Genomic DNA, 22,313 nt, shown 5'->3' with positions numbered 1-22,313 from the left:
TCACCTGATGAGCTCCTGTTTGATGAGGAGTCGTCGTCGTGTCGATGAACTCCTCGGCGGTGTTTACTTTCATCGACCATCTGAGGTGGCGGGTCGTTTCTGAGCATCTTACCCACAATGCAAAGGGGGATTTACATATTTGGTCATGCAGGCAGAACTCAGTGAGATGTATAAAACAAACAAAAAGGAACAATCAAATTTTGAGGAGGATAATGATCAAAAGTATAAATAAAAAGGTATAAACTGAGAAAATTAAAATATTTCACCGAGATGATTAATTGCTTATAAAAAAAATAGTTGCAGATAAATTTCCTGTCAGTCAAGCATCCCTCCGTTTTATTTATGAATTTATGATCTTATCGCCCTCTTTTAGATCAAAAATAATTTTTCCTCTTCTAATTATTTTAACTTTGAAAATCTTTCGGTCTGACGATCGAAACAAAACCGGAAATATTAGGATGTGACTAAGTAAAATATTTTATTTGTTCACCATTTTTCTGATTCTACGAAGACCAATCGAGAAAATAAATACGCCAGTTAAATCTTGAAATTTGTATACTTTGCAGTGGTTGTTAGTTTGTAGTTATAAAAGTTATGAATGTAGATGGTAAAACAGGAGAGGACCTAAGATTGAACCCTGAGGAACACCTCTGTAGAACATTTTCTTACTTTACTAATACTCGCTTATACTATTTTGTTTTATAAAACTTCTAAAAATACTTTTAAATACCTTGTACAATTATTCAGAGCTCAATTTTTTAAATGTTTGTTTTTGTCCAAATATCCAAAAACCCGAATATACTTAGTTTACCGATGAAGAAAACCTCAAATATTAACATTTGAGTGTTTTCTGATTATTGAAATGTTTTATTTTTCTGTTTTTAATGAACTATTTAAAAGATATTTGGTGTTTGGGTCCAATTCTTTTTAAAAGGGGCCAGAAAGACTAAAACGTGACGTTAGCTGATATCTGGTTGTTGTTAACCTCCAGAAATGTAATCACATTTTTTAAGAATGAAATAACTGGACGGACCTCCTTGGATCTCCTCTCGGTTGTCGGTGGTTCTGACGGAGATCCGATCGGGTTTCTATTGATTCATTTATCATCCAGTGATAACGGATCCTGCTGCGGTTTTTATTCTCAGCTCGTTTTACATTTTTAAATAAGTGTGACTTTTCCTGGCGACCTCAGATGAACGGTGTCGCGTTCTGTAGACCCAGTCCGTCTGTCCGTCTCTCCGTCTGTCCGTCTCTCCGACTGTCCATCTGTTTGCTCGTCCTGCGTCTGACACTGTGAATGAAACGTGACCTCGCCGAGCGGAAACACTCACCTGAGACGCCGCTGAGGTTTTTATGAGACGAGGACGCCGTCTGTCAGGAGACAAAAGAGACTGAACTTTACCGGAGAAATAAAAGCCGACGGGACGTTGAGTCTGGCTGTCACGCTCTGCTGCTTATTACACGTAAAAAAATAATAATAATACAAAACCTGCAGGAGAATACAAGTTTGTGCTTCAAGTCGTGTCACGAAATCATAAACTATTTAATCTCCTGTGGTGTTAAAAGTGAAAAATCAATGATTCATTTAATTTCTTCAAGCAAATTTAGTTAGAAATAAACCAAATATTTTCAGACTTTAGTTCCTGAAAAAAGAAGTGCTGCTTTTCTTTGCTATTATATTGTTTTAAACTGAATATTTGGTCAGTTGGATGTTTTACAGACCAGAAAGTTAACTGATTTATCAAAGAAATTATGAAATGAATGGTTAGTTTCAGCCTCGTTTCAAACTAGGCTGAAATAACTTCCAAAAATATGGATTTCTAATGAATATTTTGTTTTAGTTTGTATTGCTAAATTGATTAAAACCCTGTGAATAAAAGACCCAGATGAAATGAACAGTGAATCACGAGTCCCTGATGGAAGCAGTTGACCTTCTCCGGCTTTTCTAGCTGCCGGCCTTCGATTCCTCTCAGCTCAGTGAGCGGACAAGTAGAGCATGAGGACATTGATAACTCACTGTATGACTGGACGGGACGACGTGAAACTAACAGAAAATATCACATTTCATTCATGTTTTCTACTTTTCTTTTGTTATTTCAGCTTTGAGCTCTTTTAACCGTTTGGAGACATATTTTCAGGGTAATTTCACCACCTTCAGTTTTCAGCTCATAACTCGCTCAACATAGCAGCTAACCATTCGTACTATATCTGTTTTTTTTCAGGACAGTCTCCTTTATCTAAATCCATCACCTTTACAGTTTTGCACATCTTTTGCATCATCGCTATGAAGAGCACATAAAGGATTTATCTTTGTGTAGCGGTAGGAGATGGACATTAGAAAAGTAGCTTGTGATGTTCGACACGTCAATCCGTGAAGGCGACAGTCAGCGTCGGCTCAAATCAGATGTTTCCTTCATGTACTTTGGTGAAAAAAAAGAGTTGTCGGTATTTCGACAAATAAGAATCGGATCTCAAATTTAAGCAGCTATCGGACCCAAACCCTGTAAAAGGACGATGACGCGTGTTATTCTTTGATAAAGTCAGCGGGTAGTTAAACCTCCTGTTGTCATGGAAACACTAATGCTCTCCACGGCGACGACCTCCTGAGGCTGTTTTTGTTGTTTTTACGCCTCCATGGAGACGACAGCCGAGTCTTCAGGTCGTCCGACTCATTCTCGTGAAGATGATAACTGAGGAACGCCTCGAGGGACTTTCTTCAAATTTGACACAAACTGATCCAATTTTGGAGGTTAAAGGTCACTGTGACCTAAAAAAAAACATGTTTGTGGCCATAACTCAAGAATTCATAAATGTCCAACAGGATGAAATGATGAAGTGAAGACTTATATCTAGTTGTAGACGGGAAACTTTTTAAACTGGCTTCAGGACCAGTTTATGGTTATTTTAGTGACTCGGTTTTGGGACTGATTTAGGACTTTGTTTAGACTAGTTTAGCACAGGTTAAGGACTAGTTATGGACTTGAGTATTGGCTTAGTGTTGGACTGGTTTTAATCTTACTTTTGGGCGACAGACAGACAAACTCTGGACTCCATTATTAAACAGTATAACTGAGGAACAGCAGCTTTAAACTACCAACGCCTTCATGTCCATCAGTCGGTTTTAGAGGTTCGACGGAGGGTTTGTTGAAGTGCAGAAACCACGCGGTGGATGCTGACGAGTCCCGGCAGCTCCGACCGGAGGTGAAACTCTGCTGCTCTGTTTTCTGGCCGCTCTGCCGTGAACTCCATTAGTGGAAGTGACTCGTAAGCAGAGTTCAGTGAAGTCCGGTCGGTCTGAGCTCAGCGCCGCCGTCGGGACACTTGGGAACCGGCTGCTCATTTAAAACCCAGACTGTCTTTGTTTAAAGTCACAATTTATTTCATTCAAATCCATATTTCTGATGTTTCACAAACGCGTCTCATTTTCTGTCTTAAAGTTCATTCTTCAACTTGAAAGTCTGTTAAAATAATCTGGTTTGTTTCCTCAATCAAACCTTAAATTAACATTATTTAGTTGAAATGTAATCCGACTTTTTAAACAAGTAAATAAATAGATGATTTATTTGTTTGTAACTGAATATGAAATCGTATTAGTTTCAATAATGGTGACATTTGAATATTTGTATTTGACCTTTAGTGAAGAATTTCTGTTTCATAGTTTTACAGTGCATCCGGAAAGTATTCACAGCGCTTCACTTTTTCCACATTTTGTTATATTACAGCTTTATTCCAAAATAGATTAAATTCATTTTTTTCCTCAAAATTCTACACACAATATCCCATAATGACAACGTGAAATACATTTTTTTTTGAAATATTTGGAAATCTATTTAAAATAAAATAAGGAAAAAAAAAATCACATGTACATAAGTATTCACAGCCTTTTGCCATTACACTCAACATTGAGCTCAGGTGCTTCCTGTTTCCGCTGATCATCCTTGAGATGTTTCTACAACTTGATTGGAGTCCACCTGGTAAATTCAGTTGATTGGACATGATTTGGAAAGACACACACCGTCTATATAAGGTCCCACAGTTGACATGTCAGAGCACAAACCAAGACATGAAGTCCAAAGAATCATCTGTAGACCTCAGACAGGATTGTATGGAGGCACAGATCTGAGGAAGGGTACAGAAACATTTCTGCACCATTGAAGGTCCCAATGAGCACAGTGGCCTCCATCATCTGTAAATGGAAGAAGTTTGAACCACCAAGACTCTTCCTAGAGTCGGCCGCCCGGCCAAACTGAGCGATCGGGGGAGAAGAGCCTCAGTCAGGGAGGTGACCAAGAACCTGATGGTCACTCTGACAGAGCTCCAACGTTGCTCTGTGAAGAGAGGAGAACCTTCCAGAAGGACAACCATCTCTGCAGCACTCCACCCAGCAGGCCTGTATGGTCGAGTGGCCAGACGGAAGACACTCCTCAGTAAAAGGCTCATGACAGCCCACCTGGAGTTTACCAAAAGGCACCTGAAGGACTGTCAGACCATAAGAAACTAAATTCTCCGGTCTGATGAAACAAAGATTGAACTCTTTGGCCTGAATGCCAAGCGTCATGTCTGGAGGAAACCAGGCAGCGCTCATCACCTGGCCAACACCATCTCTACAGTGAAGCATGGTGGTGGCAGCATCATGCTGTGGGGATGTTTTTCAGCGGCAGGAACTGGGAGACTAGTCAGGATGGAGGGAAAGATGAATGCAGCGATGTACAGAGACATCCTTGATGAAAACCTTCTCCAGAGCGCTCTGGACCTCAGACTGGGGAGAAGGTTCATCTTCCAACAGGACAACGACCCGAAGCACACAGCCAAGATAACAAAGGAGTGTCTTCGGGACAACTCTGTGAATGTCTTTGAGAGGCCCAGGCAGAGCCCAGACTTGAACCCGATTGAACATCTCTGGAGAGATCTGAAGATGTCTGAGCACCGACGCTCCCCATCCAACCTGATGGAGCTTCAGAGGTCCTGCAAAGAAGAACGGGAGAAACTGCCCAAGAATAGGAGCCAAGCTTGTAGCATCATACTCAAAAAGACTTGAGGCTGTAATTTCTGCCAAAGGTGCTTCAACAAAGTATTGAGCAAAGGCTGTGAATACTTATGTACGTGTTATATTTTCCTTCTTTATTTTTAATAGATTTGCAAAAATTTTAAACAAACTATTTTCACGTTGTCATTATGGGATATTGTGTGTAGAATGTTGAGGAAAAAAATGAATTTAATCCATTTTGGAATAAAGCTGTAACATAACAAAATGTGTAAAAAGTGAAGCGCTGTGAATACTTTCCGGATGCACTGTATACTCGGACTAATCATGGATGGATGTTTTGATGATGAAATAACGGGCGGTCGCTTCAAGCTTGCACAAAAATCTTTTCTGTTAATTACTTGAAACACAAAAAAAACAAATTTTAACAAACTTGTATTTTAGTTTTATTTATTTTGAGACATTTGTGGCTCCGTAGAACAACAGATGGAGTTGATTTCTACTTTAGTCGTGCAAAGTTCCTTCAAATTCAATAACGACACAAATATGCAGCAGCTCGGCGACGGGTTTAATCCACGTTTTGGAAAAATATATTGATTTAATCTGCAGTTCTGATGGTGTTCACCTTCGCGGCTGCAGCTTTTCATTTCATCACCGTAATCTCACCGTAGTTGCGTCGTTAAACCGGTGAACATGCAGGAGGCGACTTTACACCTCGTTCAATAATTCAGACGACTCGATGACTCGCAGCCAAGAAAACACGGGAGAGCTTCGGGAAACAGGAAGTTACTGAACGACGTCCAGATGACTCAGCAAAGTGGGAAAAAGATGACTGCACATACGTGTGTTTCTCTCATCCAACACACACACACACATATTAGTCATTGTGCAGCAGGTCCTCGTCACCACTGACACTTTGACCCCGATGCCACCGATCCTCCAGCTCACAGGTTAGATAGGGAGCGTGACCTTTGACCTCACATTGATCCGGCGAGTCAGACTTCTCCAGCGTGTCTTCCAGTTGCCGTGGGGATAGTCAGCGTGCACATTGGCACATGCGTGTTTTTATTGGGATGATTTTTATCCAGTTGAGACGTGTGGCAGTTTTATAAATGTCAGGATACGTCAAAACGGGAACAACGTGAACAGACTTTTCTCCAAACTTCTACTTTAAACTAACGGAGTTGTTTCAAAATAATTATAGGGGAGAGAGTGTGTGTGTGTGTGTGTGTGTGTGTGTGTGTGTGTGTGTGTGTGTGTGTGTGTGTGTGTGTGTGTGTGTGTGTGTGTGTGTGTGTGTGTGTGTGTGTGAGGGGGAGGGGGGGGGGTTCTGTGTCTGCACCCGGTATCAAAGGCGAGTCTTCTCGGTGACCTCTAGTCGTTCTCCCGAGGCGTCTTCGTCTCTCACGTTGAGATCACAAGTTCTTCCTCCGCACCGTCAGCTGTTCCACTTCAGGCCTCCAGGAACAGCTTGTGATGCTCGGCGGGGGGGGAGTGTGTGTGAGTGTGTGTGTGTGTGTGTGTGTGTGTGTGTGTTGGTGGTGGGAAGGGGGGGGGGTACAGTGGCCCCGGGCAGACAAACGACTGAGGATGTTTTTTTTAATCTGGATCCTCCGACATCAGCAGCATGTGATGATTTGGTGTTTAAAAGGAATAAAAGGAACGTTTTCACGAGTCATCTGATTTTTAGTTATTTATCAGTTTTATCCATCAGTTTGTTTTCTTCACCAAATGTGTCGTTTACAGAACTTCAGTTTTATTATTTTTCTGCAGTTTTTCATGCTAAACTTTTGAACAAATTTGCAAAAAGCAGTTTTTATCTTTATATTTGCTGGCATTTTTTATTTTTATTTATTTTGCTGTTTTCTTTTCAAGACAAAAGTGAAGAATTAAAGTAACTGGTAATAATAATCATTCCCTGCCCTGCAGCGCTGCGTTGTGATTTACAGTCGTTATTGATTTATTTTTTTGAACCAGCTCCACTCGTGTGTTTGATCATATAAAAATCAGTTAAAACTCGGGTCAGTTTGGAACCTGAACGTTAATACAGTAATTAATTTGAACATTTTTCTATTACCTACAGATACTTCTATGATTTATTAGTGACTTTAGCTGATTGTTCAAACTTTCTTGTTGGTTTCTATTTCATCTTTTTATCCGGAAAATTCAAATGATTTGAACTGAAGTTTTGTCTGTTTTTAGTATGAAATCCTGCAGAGCTGAAACGAGCTGCTGTTCTTTTACCTCCCATGCCTCAGGGTGTGTGTGTGTGTGTGTGTGTGTGTGTGTGTGTGTGTGTGTGTGTGTGTGTGTGTGTGTGTGTGTGTGTGTGTGTGTGTGTGTGTGTGTGTGTGTAACATCTCTAATGTGTGATCACTATCTGTTTTTTATGTTTGGAGGTGCAGCAACAGATGATTGTTTTTATGAGGGGTGGATTGCGTTTAAATGTTCTACACACACACACACACACACACACACACACACACACACACACACACACACACACACACACACACACACACACACACACACACACACACACACACACGTGCGGGCCTGGACTCGGCCTGCGATCCTGAGCCTGCATGTTTCAGCTGTTAATCACAGATCAGAGCTGCTTCTTCATTTTCTCTGCAGAAGAGAACAATATTTAAAATCTCAAACACTCACATCAATAAAAAAATATAAATATATTTATAAAATTTCAACCTTCACTGGGAAACAAACTTCTTTTTTTAACCCCGCCTTCTTCTCTTTCCTTCCTGTCCAGCTCCTACCACTCAGTGTCTCCATGGTGAAGTGGGCGGGGTCTGATGTCAGCCCCTCCTCTTCTCGACCCTCCCACCATGCCCACCATGGTTTCTAGGCTCCCCAAGTTCGGTTTGCGGCCCAAACCTCAGACAGTTCCGGCGGCCGCTCCGATCGCCGGCGCCGCCGGCAGCACCCGCCTCACCACCGGGTTCTACCACCACCCGGGACTGGGCGGGGTCAACGGCAACTCGGCCACGCCCCACTCCTCCACCAAACAGAACGGGTTCATCCGAGCACCGAACTCGTTCTCCATGAAATGGAGGAGAGAAAACGGGGCAATGGAGGAGGGCGGGGCCGACGGAGAGAGGCGGGGGAAGGGCGGTGCCAACGGGCCGGGTCGCAGCGGCCTCCTTCAGTATTCCTCCCAGCGCCAGCAGGGGTCACCGGGGTCACAGCGGGAAGCCAAAAAAACAACCGCATCATCTGCAGGAAAGGGGCGTGGCTTCGGCCAGCCTGTGACATCATCGCCGTCGCCACAGTCCAGCCCCAGAACACTTCCTGTTTCTAAAAGCGGGTTTCTCGGGTCCAAACTGACCAACGGCACCAAACCGACCCTGAACGGCAGCTCAGGATCCAAACCGCGGCCCGGGGCCCACGCTGCTCTGAGGCCGCCACATAGCTTCGGCTTCAGGCCCGGTTCCGGTCCAGGATCTCGATCTGGTTCCCCGCTCCAGAAGAAGCCGCCGGCCAGCCGCTCCCTCTCCAGCGACAACCTCGGCTCCGCCCCCTCCGTCCAGCTCACCGAGAACGACCGCTTTCGGTCGCGCAGCCTCACGCAGGTTCGCCGGCAGCCTTCCCCCACCCTCACCTCTCCCTCAGGCTCCTCCCTCTCCTCCAGCCAGGCTCCGCCCAGAGGCAGCTCGATGAGATCACCTGTCAGCAGCCAGACGGATCGAGCTGGAGGGGTCAGAGGTCAGACTTCTATTCCCTCCCTCCTACCGCCGTCATCCTTGAAGAAGCCCCTCCTACCAAGCATCGGCTCCGCCTCCAAGCCCAGCGGCATCAGCTACAAGCTGTCGCGCCCGTCACTCATGAAGCAGTCCCGCCCCCTCAGAGTGACACCCGCTGACCTGTCGCGAGAAGAAACGAACCAACGGAGGAACTCTGTGGAGACGCCGTCGACCGCCGACAGCAGCCCAGGTTCACCTCGCTTCACCTCCTCTCAAGTTTCTGTCCTTCTCATCTCCTCATGTTTCTGTCCTTCTCATCTCATCTCAAGTTTCTGTCCTTCTCATCTCATCTCAAGTTTCTGTCCTTCTCATCTCCTCATGTTTCTGTCCTTCTCATCTCATCTCATCTCATCTCATCTCATCTCATCTCATCTCATCTCATCTCATCTCATGTTTCTGTCCTTCTCATCTCATCTCATGTTTCTGTCCTTCTCATCTCATCTCATGTTTCTGTCCTTCTCATCTCATCTCTTCAATTTTTCCACATCGCAAATCCCCTCATTAATAATAATGTTATAAATGATATCTCCTCTGTAACATCTGGATTCTCTCCTCAGTAGAAAACAGCCCGGAGGCTCCGGAGTCAGAGGGGCTGTCGGTGGAGCTCGCATCCCAGGGAGAGGTGTCGATCATCGGGGAGACGCTGGAGGACATGTCCCTGTCCTCCACCTCCTCTCTGGACAGAAACGACACCAGTCAGGAGTACATGGACGACTTCGACAACCTCGGTGAGACACGAAAGACGGACACAAAGACACAGCGATGAAACTCACAGATCAGTAAATCAGAGTCGATCAGTTTCTCTCCGTCGCTCATCGTTTTGTGTTTGCAGGAAACGGAGGAGTCGGCATCCTGCTGCTCTCGTCCAATAACGACGAGGAAGACTCGGGGCTCGACCAATCCTGCGCCAGGTTTGATGACGACAGGGCGGCCGTCAACGGGGTCGCCAAGGCAACGGGGTTGTGTTTCCTGGACGACGGGATGGACTGGACCGGCGTGCGACTCGGCGGTGAGTTTTAGAGGATTAAAGTTCGGAGTCAAAAGATTCTGGAGACTTTTTTTTTTTTTTACTTCCTGTTTGTGTCCAGGTGGACGAGGAGAGCACCGGCTGACCCAACTGACCCGCCGGAGGAGGTCCAGTCAGCCCGACTACCACGAGCAGGTACTAGCGCTGGGAGGACCAATGAAACGACAGAAAGCTCCTGCAGCTGCGAATCTGCAACACGAAACAACGGACTCACGTTTAGCTGCGAATATATTATATATATATTATACATGTTCACTGTTTACTAGATATTCAGACAAAAATGATTTGGTTTTACTAAATTGAATAAATTGCTTCAACTCAGACTTTTTACACCGAACAAACATAGACTGACTCTGAAAAGTCACTTTCAACAGACTGAAAACTCGCTCTAGATTTGAGATTTCTACGTTTATCATCATCTGTAAAATGTTTAATATCTTAAAGAAATCGTCGGTCTGGAACTTGACGTCCTCCTCCGGTCTCCTCCCCCCGCAGGGCGGCTCGTCCCTGGATCTGTCCCCCTCCGACAGCTGCGGGTCCGGGGGGACGTACATGTGGGACGAGGAGGGCCTGGAGCCACTGGGGGGCGCCGGGGGGGGGGGGGGGGGGGGGGGGGGGGGGGGGGGGGGGGGGAGAGAGAGAGAGAGAGAGAGAGAGAGAGAGAGAGAGAGAGAGAGAGAGAGAGAGAGAGAGAGAGAGAGAGAGAAAAAAAAAAAAAAAAAAACACCACCGCCTCCATCCACACCAACAGCAACACCACCCACCACATCGGCAGCTTCGACTCCGACCTAAACAGCATCGTAAGTCAAATCACCCAGCGATTACTCCTCTTCGTCTTCACACGATGAACGTTCAAAATAAATGGAAACTATGGATGAAAAGTGAAATACAGCTCAATAACACACATGAACTAAAAACATTTCAGTTGATCAGAGTGAAAACTGATTTTCTTGTAATAATAAATGATTTTTTGAGTTTTAAACATCCTCGTACATATGATGCACTTGGCTTTAAATCCACAAGGTTTTTTTAAAAGATACTTTTATTAATTACGATCTAATTAACAGCAGCTCCTTTAACATCTAATTTGACATATTTGTCGGTTATTATTTGTTAGAGCTGCTTTACAACTTGTTTCACATTAAAACAAACTGTAGGTGCCGGCATCCACCAGCAGGGGGCGCTGCAGGAGGAGGTTAAAAGATTAAATAATGCTATCCAGTGGGGTTGAAACATTGCCCCTTTGTTTATCTAATAACGTTTTGGAAGCTGAGTTTAGGAGTGTGGACACTTTGCTGTTCTTATTATTCTAATTTCCTTGTAACAGGTTGATGGTTTCGGAGTCACCAGCTGAAGATTTGAGGTTTTCTCGGTGCAGTTTGGGTCATTTTCTTTCTGTCAGTTCAGCGCGACTGAACAAACAAGAAAGGACAGACAAAAAACAGCGTGTTTAATATTCGAGCGGCGTCCGGCCTCTCTGGAGGATCGGGTGTTACATTCAGAAACCAGCAGCCAGAAACCAGGTGGCGGTTCGGTTACAGCGAGCGGACCGAGGAGAACCGGCTGGAGGTCAAAACGGACACAAACAGGAAGTTAAATATCAGAACGTCGCTCCTGTTTGCAGACAGTGTTTGTTGCACATTTTCTCTTAACTTCTCTCAAACATTCTGATGTCCTGATAAAACAGCACTTTATTTCAGATAACTCATTTAAAATCTAAATGTCAGTAAGTGTGGAGATTATAGACAATTTTATTCACCAAAATATAAAATCTGAAGTTTTTATTCTCAGAAACAGCCTTTTAGCAGCTTTTATCATGAAGTCCTCTGGCTCCCCCTAGTGTCTGCTCAGTTAATTACAGCTTTCTCTCCTGTATGATTCATAGTTTATACTGGAAGTGTTATAATTTTTTTGTTTTTGTTTAATTGATTCTTTTATTGTCCAACACTTTTCCTCGGACACATTTAGACTAAAGAACAGACGCAGGTGTTTTGATGTTTTTTAATCAATATTTTCAGCTTGGAGGTCGTCAGCATTAATTAGGCTTCATTCATCTAAATAAATGAACTAGCTGCTGATATTTCTGACCTCTCAACAGCAACAGATCACAACTGAATCTTTGACTTTGTAGTTTGACTGTTGTTCAGATTTAATGAAATGCTCAATTGCAGAGTGAATCGTCCCGTTCAGGTCCTCGGTCCTCTCCTGCTGCCTTTATTACCGCCTCCTGCTGAGTGCTGTTAATAAAGCTGGTGAATAATGCTGCAAGGTTCTTAATGAGTGACGTGTCCTCTGTGCTAACGAGCTGCAGGTCCTTAAAGAGTGATTGATCCCGATGAGCTGAAGGCCTTAATGATCTGAGGACACTAACGAGCTCCAAACTGACTTCTGAGGTCTTTTTCTCTCTTTTTTTTTTTTGATTTATATCTGATTGTCTTTTAATTTGTTTGCTAGTTTGACCAGCAGGGGGCAGCGTAGTCCTGCTCTGAGTGTCCAGTTTTCAGGGTTTGTGTTTTTATTTTTAGGAGGTTCAGTTGCTAAAAAGAAGGAACGTCTTTGGTTTGATTTGGACATTTGACGAACAAGTGTGAATATTCCAGTCTAAAATCTAGATGACTCTTTCTAGATTAGTTTACATGCTCGTGCTATTTGGTTCTCAGTTGGACTCCAGACTCACCTGATGTACAGAAACTGTATTTGCATTCACAGTCTGCTTTGTTTTGTTTTGTTGCTGCTGCAGTGCATGCCGGTCTATTTCCTCTCCTGTGAGTGTACAAATTGGTACTTTATGTTTTAGCAGATGGATTTTTTTTCCAGTTAAATGAGGGTGTGAAGCTCAAAAACAAAGAAGCTCTCGCTTGTTGATTTTTGCAGGATCGACACTAAAATCTGGTGTTTTACTGCGGATGTGTTTCAGTCTGGTTCAGTGTGTTTTATCAGCAGGACATCAAACCTGTAAATATCCACCTGCAGACAAAAGACCGTTTGTCTTCTTCTTTCAGGACATCTTGAACAACTTGGACTCCGGTGATCTGGCCGACGACGACCTCATGCTGGACGTAGACTTCCCAGAAGACGGCTCTCTGCACGGCGGTGCGTTCACAAACTCACCTTCATTTAAAGGCTGCGAACGAGCCGTGATGTACCAAAATCTGCTCAAACTACCGTGTAGTCAATAACTTTGCTGACGTGTCAGTTTAGGAACGTGATAGTTCGGTTCAGGCTAACAATTCAGTTTAACTGTTAAAATACCTTCAATTTATCCGTTTTTTTCAGGTTTTATCAACTAAGCTGTTTTTTTGATGCTCACGTCACATTGTTTAAACTGTCGGAGCAGCAGAGCGGCAAAAAAAAGTGATTTGTTGAAAAAAAAAGCATCAGACGTGTCATCAAACGGTGAATCCAGTATTTATGCCGATTCAGCTGTTTTTTTACAGGAAATGAACGTTTTGGTTTTCCTACTCGGAGGACGGCGTCGGACTGTGTTGGTTCTGTTAACATCTGTGAGTCAGTTTCCATCAGTAACGACTCCCGTCTGATCCTGGACCCACAGATGGAGACGGGCTGTCCAGCATGGCCCAGTGGAGGAGGAGACAGCTCTGCTGGGGGACCCAGGACGTCCACAACGACAACGAAAGGTGAGGACGGTGGTGGATTCACCTGGTTGGTTTCCAGTAGGTCAGATATATAATCAAAACAGCCATCATACGTATTTACTTACTGTAACAGGTGATTCTAGTGTTCACAAAGCGTTTCCCATCATCCCTTGCAGTGACTTCCAGTGTTACAAGCTAACGGAGGATCCTGGAAACAAGAGGACGGACACCAGCCGGGACGGAGACCTCATCCTGGACCTCTGTCCTCCGAGGTGATTCAGCATCTCGGAGTCTCTGTGGTTGTTTTGACTCTTTGTTGTTGTTTTGTGTCTCTTTGTAAATATTTAGTCTCTTTGTTGTTGTTTTGTGTCTCTCTGTAGATGTTTATGTCTCTTATTAGTTATTTGTGGTATAAATGTAAAATAACTGAGCTACTTTGTCAATAATTACAAGTATTCTTGTTTGTTTAAAGGTATGAATGTGAAACATTTTTGAAGTTGCATTTAAAAATTGGGTTTAATTTATTGAACTCCGCAGAAACCGGATGTTTGAAGAATCAGCCGAATGTGTTTCATGTTCCTGTCCTGTTTGTTTCCCCCCTCAGGTCTGCCAGCCTGTTTCCCGGTTCTCCTGGTTCTCCTGGTTCTCCTGGTTCTCCTGGTTCTCCTGGTCTGGGTATGGATGTGGAGGAGCTGGCTGAAGACTGTTCGGCGGTCAGGTCACAGCTGGAGTACCTGCAGAGGGTCCTGCTGCAGGTGAGAGGGTCGTGGGTCATGAAAGACGTGTTTCTTGACATTAAAGTGGACATTAATCATAACGTGGTTCTTCAGGAGGACGACATGGACGAAGACACTCTGACCAACGACACTCTGAGTCCGGAGACCATCGACTCGTCTCACAGCTCCGACTCACAGGTCAGCACCCCTCCCTCTGTTATCAGGCCTACGTTTCCCACAATGCCTCTCTTCAACCTCTCTCTGTGTGTGTGTGTGTGTGTGTGTGTGTGTGTGTGTGTAGGTGCAGGCTCTCCTGCAGGAGGTGCAGCAGCTCAGAGAGGAGCTGAGGAGTCGAGATCGAACCATCGCACAACTCACCCTGCAGCTGGTCTGTACGAATATCAACCTGTTTCTATTATGTTTCTATTCTGGAGTATTTTCCCAAAGTGACTTGTTTTATTGAAACTCATAAATATTCACTTTTCTGTGATTTAAGAAAAACAAAATCATTAACTTTGATTTTCACGTCGTTTAGAAAATGCCAAAAACAACTAATCAATCATTGAAATAGTTGCAGATTAGTTTTCAGACCTTTACTGGAGCTCTGTGGATATTAGAACTGTCAGGGTTCATAATAAAACCTGAGATCATTTTTAAAATAGTTTTTTTTTTCCTGGTCTGAACATTTTGGGGGAAAATGTGAAAACTTAAAAGGTTTTTGAAGAAAAAAAAAATTGTTTGAAAAATGACTTAAAAAGTCAATCAATTATCAAAATAGATTGCCTTCAATTTTTATAATCAACTAATTGATTAATCATCACTGTGACAATTAAACGTTTGTTTTATTTTTTAAAAATATCACATTTGTAATTATTAAAGAATTCATATTAACTAGAAAATGTTCTTTTATGAATTTGCAAATTTAATATATTCCTATTTAATGGAAAGATTACTCAAACACAATAAGAACATAAACACAAAACCATAATGGTGAATATAAATATGTACATTATACTTTACCAGATATTATTAATATATAACATTTACATAATAACTGTGATGATGTGTTGGTCTGTTGGTTAAAACATGCGGTTCACGTTTTAAATGAGGAGAAGAAAATCTGGCTGATATAAATTAGTGTGCGTGTGTGTGCAGACTGTTCCCACGGTGACCACCAGGTGTCGTTGCCAGGAGACGACAGTTCGGATGAATCAGCACACGCAGACGAGTGTGATGGAGAAAGAGAGCGTGGCCTCGCAGACGCCCTGGAGAGAGCACGCCGTGAGGACACACACACACACACACACACACACACACACACACACACACACACACACACACACACACACACACACACACACACACACACACACACACACATTTATCACCAAACTACAACAAAATTAAACTTAAAAATGAAATAATAGAAAGAAATGAAAGAATACAAACTTCATGGTTGCAGCTTTTGTTGTTGCTGCTTCTCGAGATCCCGAGATCTAAAAAAACAAAAAACACCTTCATGTTCTCTCTGGCTTTACTTTGACTTTCTAACTTTTATTTTGAAAGGCTGTGTACACTTCCTGTATGTTTGACTTCTTTCTCGTCTGTTTCTCCTCGTTTCCTTTTTCTTTGTGCTTTTTGTTTTCACAAAGTCGACTTGCTTTCCGTCTCGTGAACCCTCACAGATCAGCTGACTTTACTGATGTTCCCTTAAAAGGGTTTCTGGGTAATGTAGTTCAACGTAGTAGTTCACACTGCTTCTATCAGGCAGATGAAGTCACGTATTAGTGGATATATTTGCATCCGTCTTCCTGTCGTCCTCTCTGATGTTGTGAATCAGCGTCCTCTCTGTCTCTGTCTCCATGTCCCTCTGTGTCTCCTCAGGCTTTCCCTCCTGTTCCTTTCCTCTCTCCACCCTGGCAGTATCAGCGCTCCAGGCCTTACAGGGGCCGGCCGAAGCCCAGCATCCCCTCCCACCTTGCCAGAAGAAGTGAGTCGTGTAACCCTCCTGTACCAGTATTAACCAGCACCAAACCACTGACTCTTCATCATCATCATCATCATCATCATCCCAATGTCCCTGTGATCGATTATTCTGATCAGTTTTTATATTTTCATTGTCATTTCTCTGTAGGGTTTAAAACTTCAGTTAAAACCTCAAGAAAGTTTAGTGAAACAAATCAATAATGCACAAAATCTAATTGAAAATTACAACTGCACAGTTGAAATAAGTAAATATGTAAATCCCAAAAATTCTCTATGAAGCAGTGCCAACAGATAGAGGTGGACAAGACCACAAGGAAAAGAGCTTTTTTTAATCGTTTACTCAACAAAAATAACAAACAATGTAATGATTATCTGGAAAAAGTATTTGCACATCAGAAGCTTGTATTGCCCCCTTTAGCAGAAATAACTAAATATAGCATCAGCTTGCAGAGGTTTTATAAATACTTCATGAAAATCTGCTTCAAGTGCTGATGTTTGAGGGTTTTTATTGCCTTTTTCAAATCCCTCCAAAACATTTCAATGGGATTGTTACATCCTGGACGAGCCCCCACATATGTTACATCCCCAGAGGGAATCTTGGACAAGTCCCCACAAATGTAGAGTCCCCTCAATGGGTCTGGGAGATGAGGGAAGCAACTCAAGAAAAAATAAATCTGGGGAAATAAAAAGAGGAAAGGAAAACCAAATGTGTAGAAGCTTAAAAAGACAAAAATGCTTCGCTTTAATTATTTAAAAGTTAAAGTTAAAAGTTTGATTCCGTCAGTTTTAAAGCCGTGAACAGGCAAAGTTTAGTGTCATTTAAATTCAGTTATTTGTTTTCAGATTATCCTTTTTTATGTTTTGCTACAAAACTACTCAGACGACCGATGTTTTTATGTTTTGAGATGATTCCTGTGATAAATTATCCAATCATTCATTTTAGTCGAGCTATAATCTGAATTTGACATCAGATAAAACAAATAATTTAGACAGAACTGTTAAATGAAAGAAGGTTTTTCATTTCTTGTTCCTTCTTTGTCAAATGTTTTTATGAAATTAATGAAATCAGAGTTTCCATTTATGTCAAATCCTTTATTAATAAATCAGATGCAGATTCACACGATCGCTTTAAAAACTTCAGTCAGTAGAAACTCCAACATTCAGAGTGCAGAAAAGTAAAGAGTTCAGAGAAGGCGGCTTAAATGACCACGAAGCGACTGGAATATTTCTGCTCAGAATTAGAGTCTGTGCTGATTCCACAGCTCTAAATTCAAAGTTTTCTCTGCGACATCGGAGGTGATTTGAACTTATTCGTGAGGACGTACATTAGTGGAGTCACTTCAGGGGAAAAGTCGCGGTGGAAACAAAGTTCCGACACATTTAATCCGTGTTTGCAGGCGCGCGCGCGCGCGCGCGCGCGCGCGCGCGCGCGCGCGCGCGCGCGCGCGCGCGCGCGCGCGCGCGCGCGCGCGCGCGCGCGCGCGCGCGCGCGCGCGCGCGCGCGCGCGCGCGCGCGCGCGCGCGCGCGCGCGCGCGCGCGCGCGCGCGCGCGCGCGCGCGCGCGCGCGCGCGCGCGCGCGCGCGCGCGCGCGCGCGCGCGCGCGCGCGCGCGCGCGCGCGCGCGCGCGCGCGCGCGCGCGCGCGCGCGCGCGCGCGCGCGCGCGCGCGCGCGCGCGCGCTTTTTAATCTCATCATACGTTCATTAAGCATTTCTGGAATCAGCCTCCTTCCTCCTCCGTCGTCGTCTTCACTCTTTCCTGAGTAGTTTGTTGGTCCTTCTCTCTCCCATCTGTCCTCTTCTTACCGTCCATGTTCTCCTGATTTCGTACGTCTGAGCTGGAAACTGTTTTAAAACCTGTGATTGACTTTTCGTCCTCTAACTGTCCTCTGTGTCTCTGCTTCTTCTCTGCTCACCTCGGACAGGAGTGGAAAAACTAGTGCTTTACTTCAGTGACACAGCGTGGTACGGTAGCACCTCTTTTTTTTTTATCTTCCTCTTCCTCCTCTTCCTGTTTCCTCCCTCTTCTGACCTCATCTCACAAAGGAAACTCTTCGTCCCAAAATGAGTCTTAAAGTAGTATTCCAGGATTTATGTCTGCAATGGGAGGCAGTGATTTCAGTCCGCGGCCGTTACTGGAGTCGTTTTTCACCCCCTTCGTAATAATTTCAGTTGAAATGACCTCCTGTGATTTAAATCCAGTCTCGTCCTTGTAGTTGAAATTCAGTTCTGTGTGAAAATCGGACTGAAACGTGTTCAAACCGACACACGGCCCGTTTGAGGAACGAGTACAACGAGATATATCAGGAGGGCCTCGTTTTTTGTTTTTTATCTTGGATTTATGTATTTTTACTTCATACTTAGTCAAATTGTCACATTAAAATGAGCAGAAGTGTCTGAGCTGCTGCTGTTGGCGGTGAATCGTGGATGTTCAGACAGCGGTCGGCGGGTCGCTGTGATACTGAAGGAAACCTAAAAACGTGAAGATTCTCAGGCAGCTTCTGAACTGTGTTTTTATCCTGATTGCTCATCAGATTAATGGACTGGTGCTGAAGTTGTTATTATTGTTATTATTCTGTTGTTGTGTTTATGACACTCCGAGTAACTAAACTGTTTAAAAACTATCGTCATGGTTTCAATAATTGAGCAGAGTGATGATGCAACATCATATAATGAGCCTCCGGGGGCCAATGGGAGGACAGCAGAGATGGAGGGGTGGGGTTTGGGTGGATCAGCACCGTGTGTGTGTGTGTGTGTGTGTGTGTGTGTGTGTGTGTGTGTGTGTGTGTGTGTGTGTGTGTGTGTGTGTGTCTGTCGTGATGTTTGGCAGCGCAGTGATTCCCTCTGAAGGTGAATCCTCCTTCAGCTCCCTGCAGGTGGTCGAGGACACTCTTCGCTTTCCTCTTCCTGTTTCTTCCTCCTCCTCTCCCTCTCCCGTCTTCTCCTTCCCGTCTTGGCACCTCGTCCTCCTTTTGTCCCCTCTCTCCCTCGTCTCTCCCTCCTCTCTCCTCTCTTTAATCCATAAGTCTCGTCGTGCATTATTTATGAGTGGACGCACTTTAAGACATTGGAAATGTCCCAGAGAGGGAGACAGACAGGCTGCAGTACCAGCGTCAACCACCAGATGTCAGTGTTTACCTGCAGATGTTCCTCTGGTCCTGCTGAGAACATCCACGTTTTTAACGTGTCAGACTCAGTTTGGCCCCCTGCTGGACAGATGGTGAATACAAAAACAACTTCACTTATTTATTTCAAAAATTACTTTTCAGTTTTTTTTAATATTTATATCGTCAGACGCTCCAACTGACTGACGGTTCGGACACATGAAAGATCTTTAAAGGAATTTTTCAAGCAAAAATGCCACTTTTTGTGTTTTTTTTATTTCCAGATGTGATGATAGAAACAGTTTGGAGAAAAATGACTGGTTGCAGCCTCAGTCCAGTGTGTCAGATGAATGTTTGAGGGATGAATAAATAGTTTGTGATGTCACAGCGACGGGGGAGGAGTTTAGTTTTTTGTTGTGAGACGAAACGTAACAGGAAGTGATGAGCTGTTGTGACTAAAAACATACTTGCATGTTCTTTGGAGAAAAAAACAAACGTCATAGCAGCATGGAGATGAACTAAACTGTAGGCTTGTTGTTGTTGTTGTTGTTGTCGTCGTCGTCACTGTTTTTTTTGGTCATCCAGCAGTTTTTTATGTTTTTCTTCAGTTCAATCAGAAAAATCAACTGGTTTTTATCAAATAACACACAACACTGATCAAAGGAAACACATAAATCAAAAGCAGCCACACACACGCACGCACGCACACACACACACACACACACACACACACACACACACACACACACACACACACACATTCAGATCAAAGTGTCTGAACGGAGCGGTCATCTGAAAGAATAACTTTTTTCTTTTCTTTTTCACCTTTTAAATAAATAATGAAAATGGATCCTGACTTCTGTTTTTCAGTCACAGATACTTCACTCCTCCAATCAGGAAGACCAGGAACCACTGACAGACCCAACGCCAGCCCAAGCTCCGCCCCCAGCTCAACCTGAAACCCCTGCCGACAAACTCCTCCCCCACAGCAACACCAATGATGGGAAAAGACGACGGGAAGAAGGGGAGGAGGGAGGTGAAAAGAGGGGAGCCCACAGCAGATCCCTGCTGCCCCCCCAGCCCTCCAAACTCCGCCTCTTCCTGTCTCCCAGCTCCGCCCCTCCGACAAAGGCATCCAGCAGCAGCTATTCTGGGGTTAAACTCAAAACTCCAGCTGTCACCTCCGGCTGCTCCCGACTCCCCAAACCGAAGAGCCACTGAAGCTGCAGCTGATCTCTGACTCCGCCCACCTAACACGCAGCTTTTCCTCCATCATCGTAAACTCCGCCTCCGGAATGTGAAACCAGACTTCAGTAAAGGATCCAGAAATCACTGACGGTGTCAAAGAGGCCGAAACATTCACAGTTAACTTATTTAATGTTGATATTTTGAGCACTGCGGGATAATAAACGTTTAAAAACTTGATAACTATTTATTCTGAGGCTCCTAAACGTGACGTGTTGGTGCAAATACAGATTTCATATAGAATGAAAATAAACAGCAATCGATATTCAAACTTTAATAAAAACGTCATGGAGAAAAATACGACCTCCACGTTCGTTGCTGTGGATTGTTTGGAACGGATTCGGTTTTGCGTTCAAGATATATTCTGATTTTAGTTGTTAATCATGAAGTTGTTTGATTATTTTACTGTAAAAAGCCTCGAACATACAGACGGTGGCGTCGAGTTCACTAAAGCTACGACTTCTTTGTCGTCTTTCTTAGACTTCCGTCTGATTCTCTGAACGACGCGAAAACCGTGACGCTGACCCGGCTCGGCTGTTTTCAGCTCCAACAACATCTCAGTGTTTCTGAGCCCGAGCAGTTCTGGAAATCATCCGCTGCTTCTAGACTCATTGCAGCAAACTAAACTGAGATTTGTTCGATTTGATTAATCTCTCCTCTGAGCTCTTTCGTAAGTAATGCGACCACGAAACTTAAAGCGCCACCAGGATTATCAACATCATGTTGAGATGACGACTTCATGGACCGGCTCGCTGCGTTAGGAACCGGTTCTACCGCTGCCGGGCCCGACTGACGAACTTCCTCCGACGCCACGGAAACTCGTTAAAATCTTCGCCCCTTCAAATTCCCGCTGAGCGAGTCTTCCTCGGAGGAGAGTCGCCAAACACAACGAGGAGTATTCCACCTCCACCTGCGACACAAACCCAGATCCTCCGGTCACCGTCGACCGTCACGTCTGCAAGGTCAGAAAATCCGTCTTTTGTTCCGACTCCGAGACTTTCACTTTTCCTTTGTGCCTCACGTTTGGTTCGACGTTCACTTCGTTGTCTCTACTTGTAGTTTTGTTCTCGCGAGTCCAGGTTTCCTGTGAAAACCTCCTTCCTGCTGCGACGAGCCGAGAGAACGGGGCCGTCCTTGTTGTCGTGGCAACCTGTGGAGGAACTCGAGATTTTCATCGGTCAGCGACGCTTTGAACAGAAGCGTGTCGATGACTTTCGGAGGTCTGGAAGAGGTCAAAGGTCTCGGCGTGCTTCAAACAAAGTCCTCGTCACGACTGCTGTTCTGTGCACCAGTACAACTTTGAGGTACTTTGTACAAACAAATATTATTGATTAAACTACAGCAGAGTAATGAAGCACTTAAATGGAACTCATCAGGATCTCTAGAACCAGAACCTTTGGACCTGGGGAACCGGGGTCTAAACGAAGTCCCAGGAACATAGTTTGACCCCTAAAACCTCGGTCAGGTGGGGGTTGGTGAGGGGGGCGCGTTGTCTGCTTACTGATTGGATAAGTTTATCGTTATAATTTAGTAGAATTAAAAAAAAAAAAAAAAAAACACCCCAAGAAATATTACGAGAGTTTTAGAAGCAAACAAACTGAAAGCAGAACGTTGATCACGTGTGAGACGAAGACAGATTTGTTTGAAGCACAACGAGTCTTTGGACTTTGTGGAATCTTGTTTAATCTCCGTAAATGAATTCACATGTAATAATTTCAACGTGCAGCGGAGCAGTTTGCCGAAGTCGTTCCAGACATCTCAACTCTTTCCGTAGTTTTTTGCAGACTTATTTTTCTTCTCTGAATGCTGAACGTCACATTTCACAATAATTTGAACATTTTATTAACACCTGGATTTCTGCAAGAACAACTTCCCCGACGAGTCCAATATAATCTC

At 44.0% G+C, this 22,313-nt stretch overlaps 1 protein-coding gene across 1 annotated transcript in view; it reads left to right on the top strand.

Moving 5' to 3' along the window:
• Window positions 1–21,978, top strand: part of ccser2b (coiled-coil serine-rich protein 2b) — a 27,965-nt gene extending 5,987 nt beyond the window's left edge. Inside the window, exons 2-16 of the mRNA XM_069717615.1 lie at window positions 7,755–8,935; window positions 9,303–9,473; window positions 9,578–9,754; window positions 9,834–9,907; window positions 10,217–10,365; window positions 10,497–10,572; window positions 12,775–12,865; window positions 13,326–13,410; window positions 13,545–13,640; window positions 13,973–14,123; window positions 14,199–14,282; window positions 14,386–14,472; window positions 15,240–15,365; window positions 15,969–16,074; window positions 20,043–21,978. Of these exons, the coding sequence (XP_069573716.1) occupies window positions 7,798–8,935; window positions 9,303–9,473; window positions 9,578–9,754; window positions 9,834–9,907; window positions 10,217–10,365; window positions 10,497–10,572; window positions 12,775–12,865; window positions 13,326–13,410; window positions 13,545–13,640; window positions 13,973–14,123; window positions 14,199–14,282; window positions 14,386–14,472; window positions 15,240–15,365; window positions 15,969–16,074; window positions 20,043–20,131 (2,700 nt within the window). The 5' untranslated portion in view covers window positions 7,755–7,797 and the 3' untranslated portion in view covers window positions 20,132–21,978. The remainder of the gene's footprint in view (window positions 1–7,754; window positions 8,936–9,302; window positions 9,474–9,577; window positions 9,755–9,833; window positions 9,908–10,216; window positions 10,366–10,496; window positions 10,573–12,774; window positions 12,866–13,325; window positions 13,411–13,544; window positions 13,641–13,972; window positions 14,124–14,198; window positions 14,283–14,385; window positions 14,473–15,239; window positions 15,366–15,968; window positions 16,075–20,042) is intronic.
• Window positions 21,979–22,313: the final 335 nt, after the last annotated feature.

The sequence above is a fragment of the Brachyistius frenatus genome, unplaced genomic scaffold, assembly GCF_029030835.1.
Source record: "Brachyistius frenatus isolate BFR_SWC_R1_liver_20210118 unplaced genomic scaffold, ASM2903083v1 Contig_177, whole genome shotgun sequence".
NCBI classification, from domain to species: domain Eukaryota; kingdom Metazoa; phylum Chordata; class Actinopteri; family Embiotocidae; genus Brachyistius; species Brachyistius frenatus.
The sequence above is the reverse complement of the archived record's forward strand: the minus strand, read 5'-3'. Positions and strand labels throughout refer to the sequence as shown.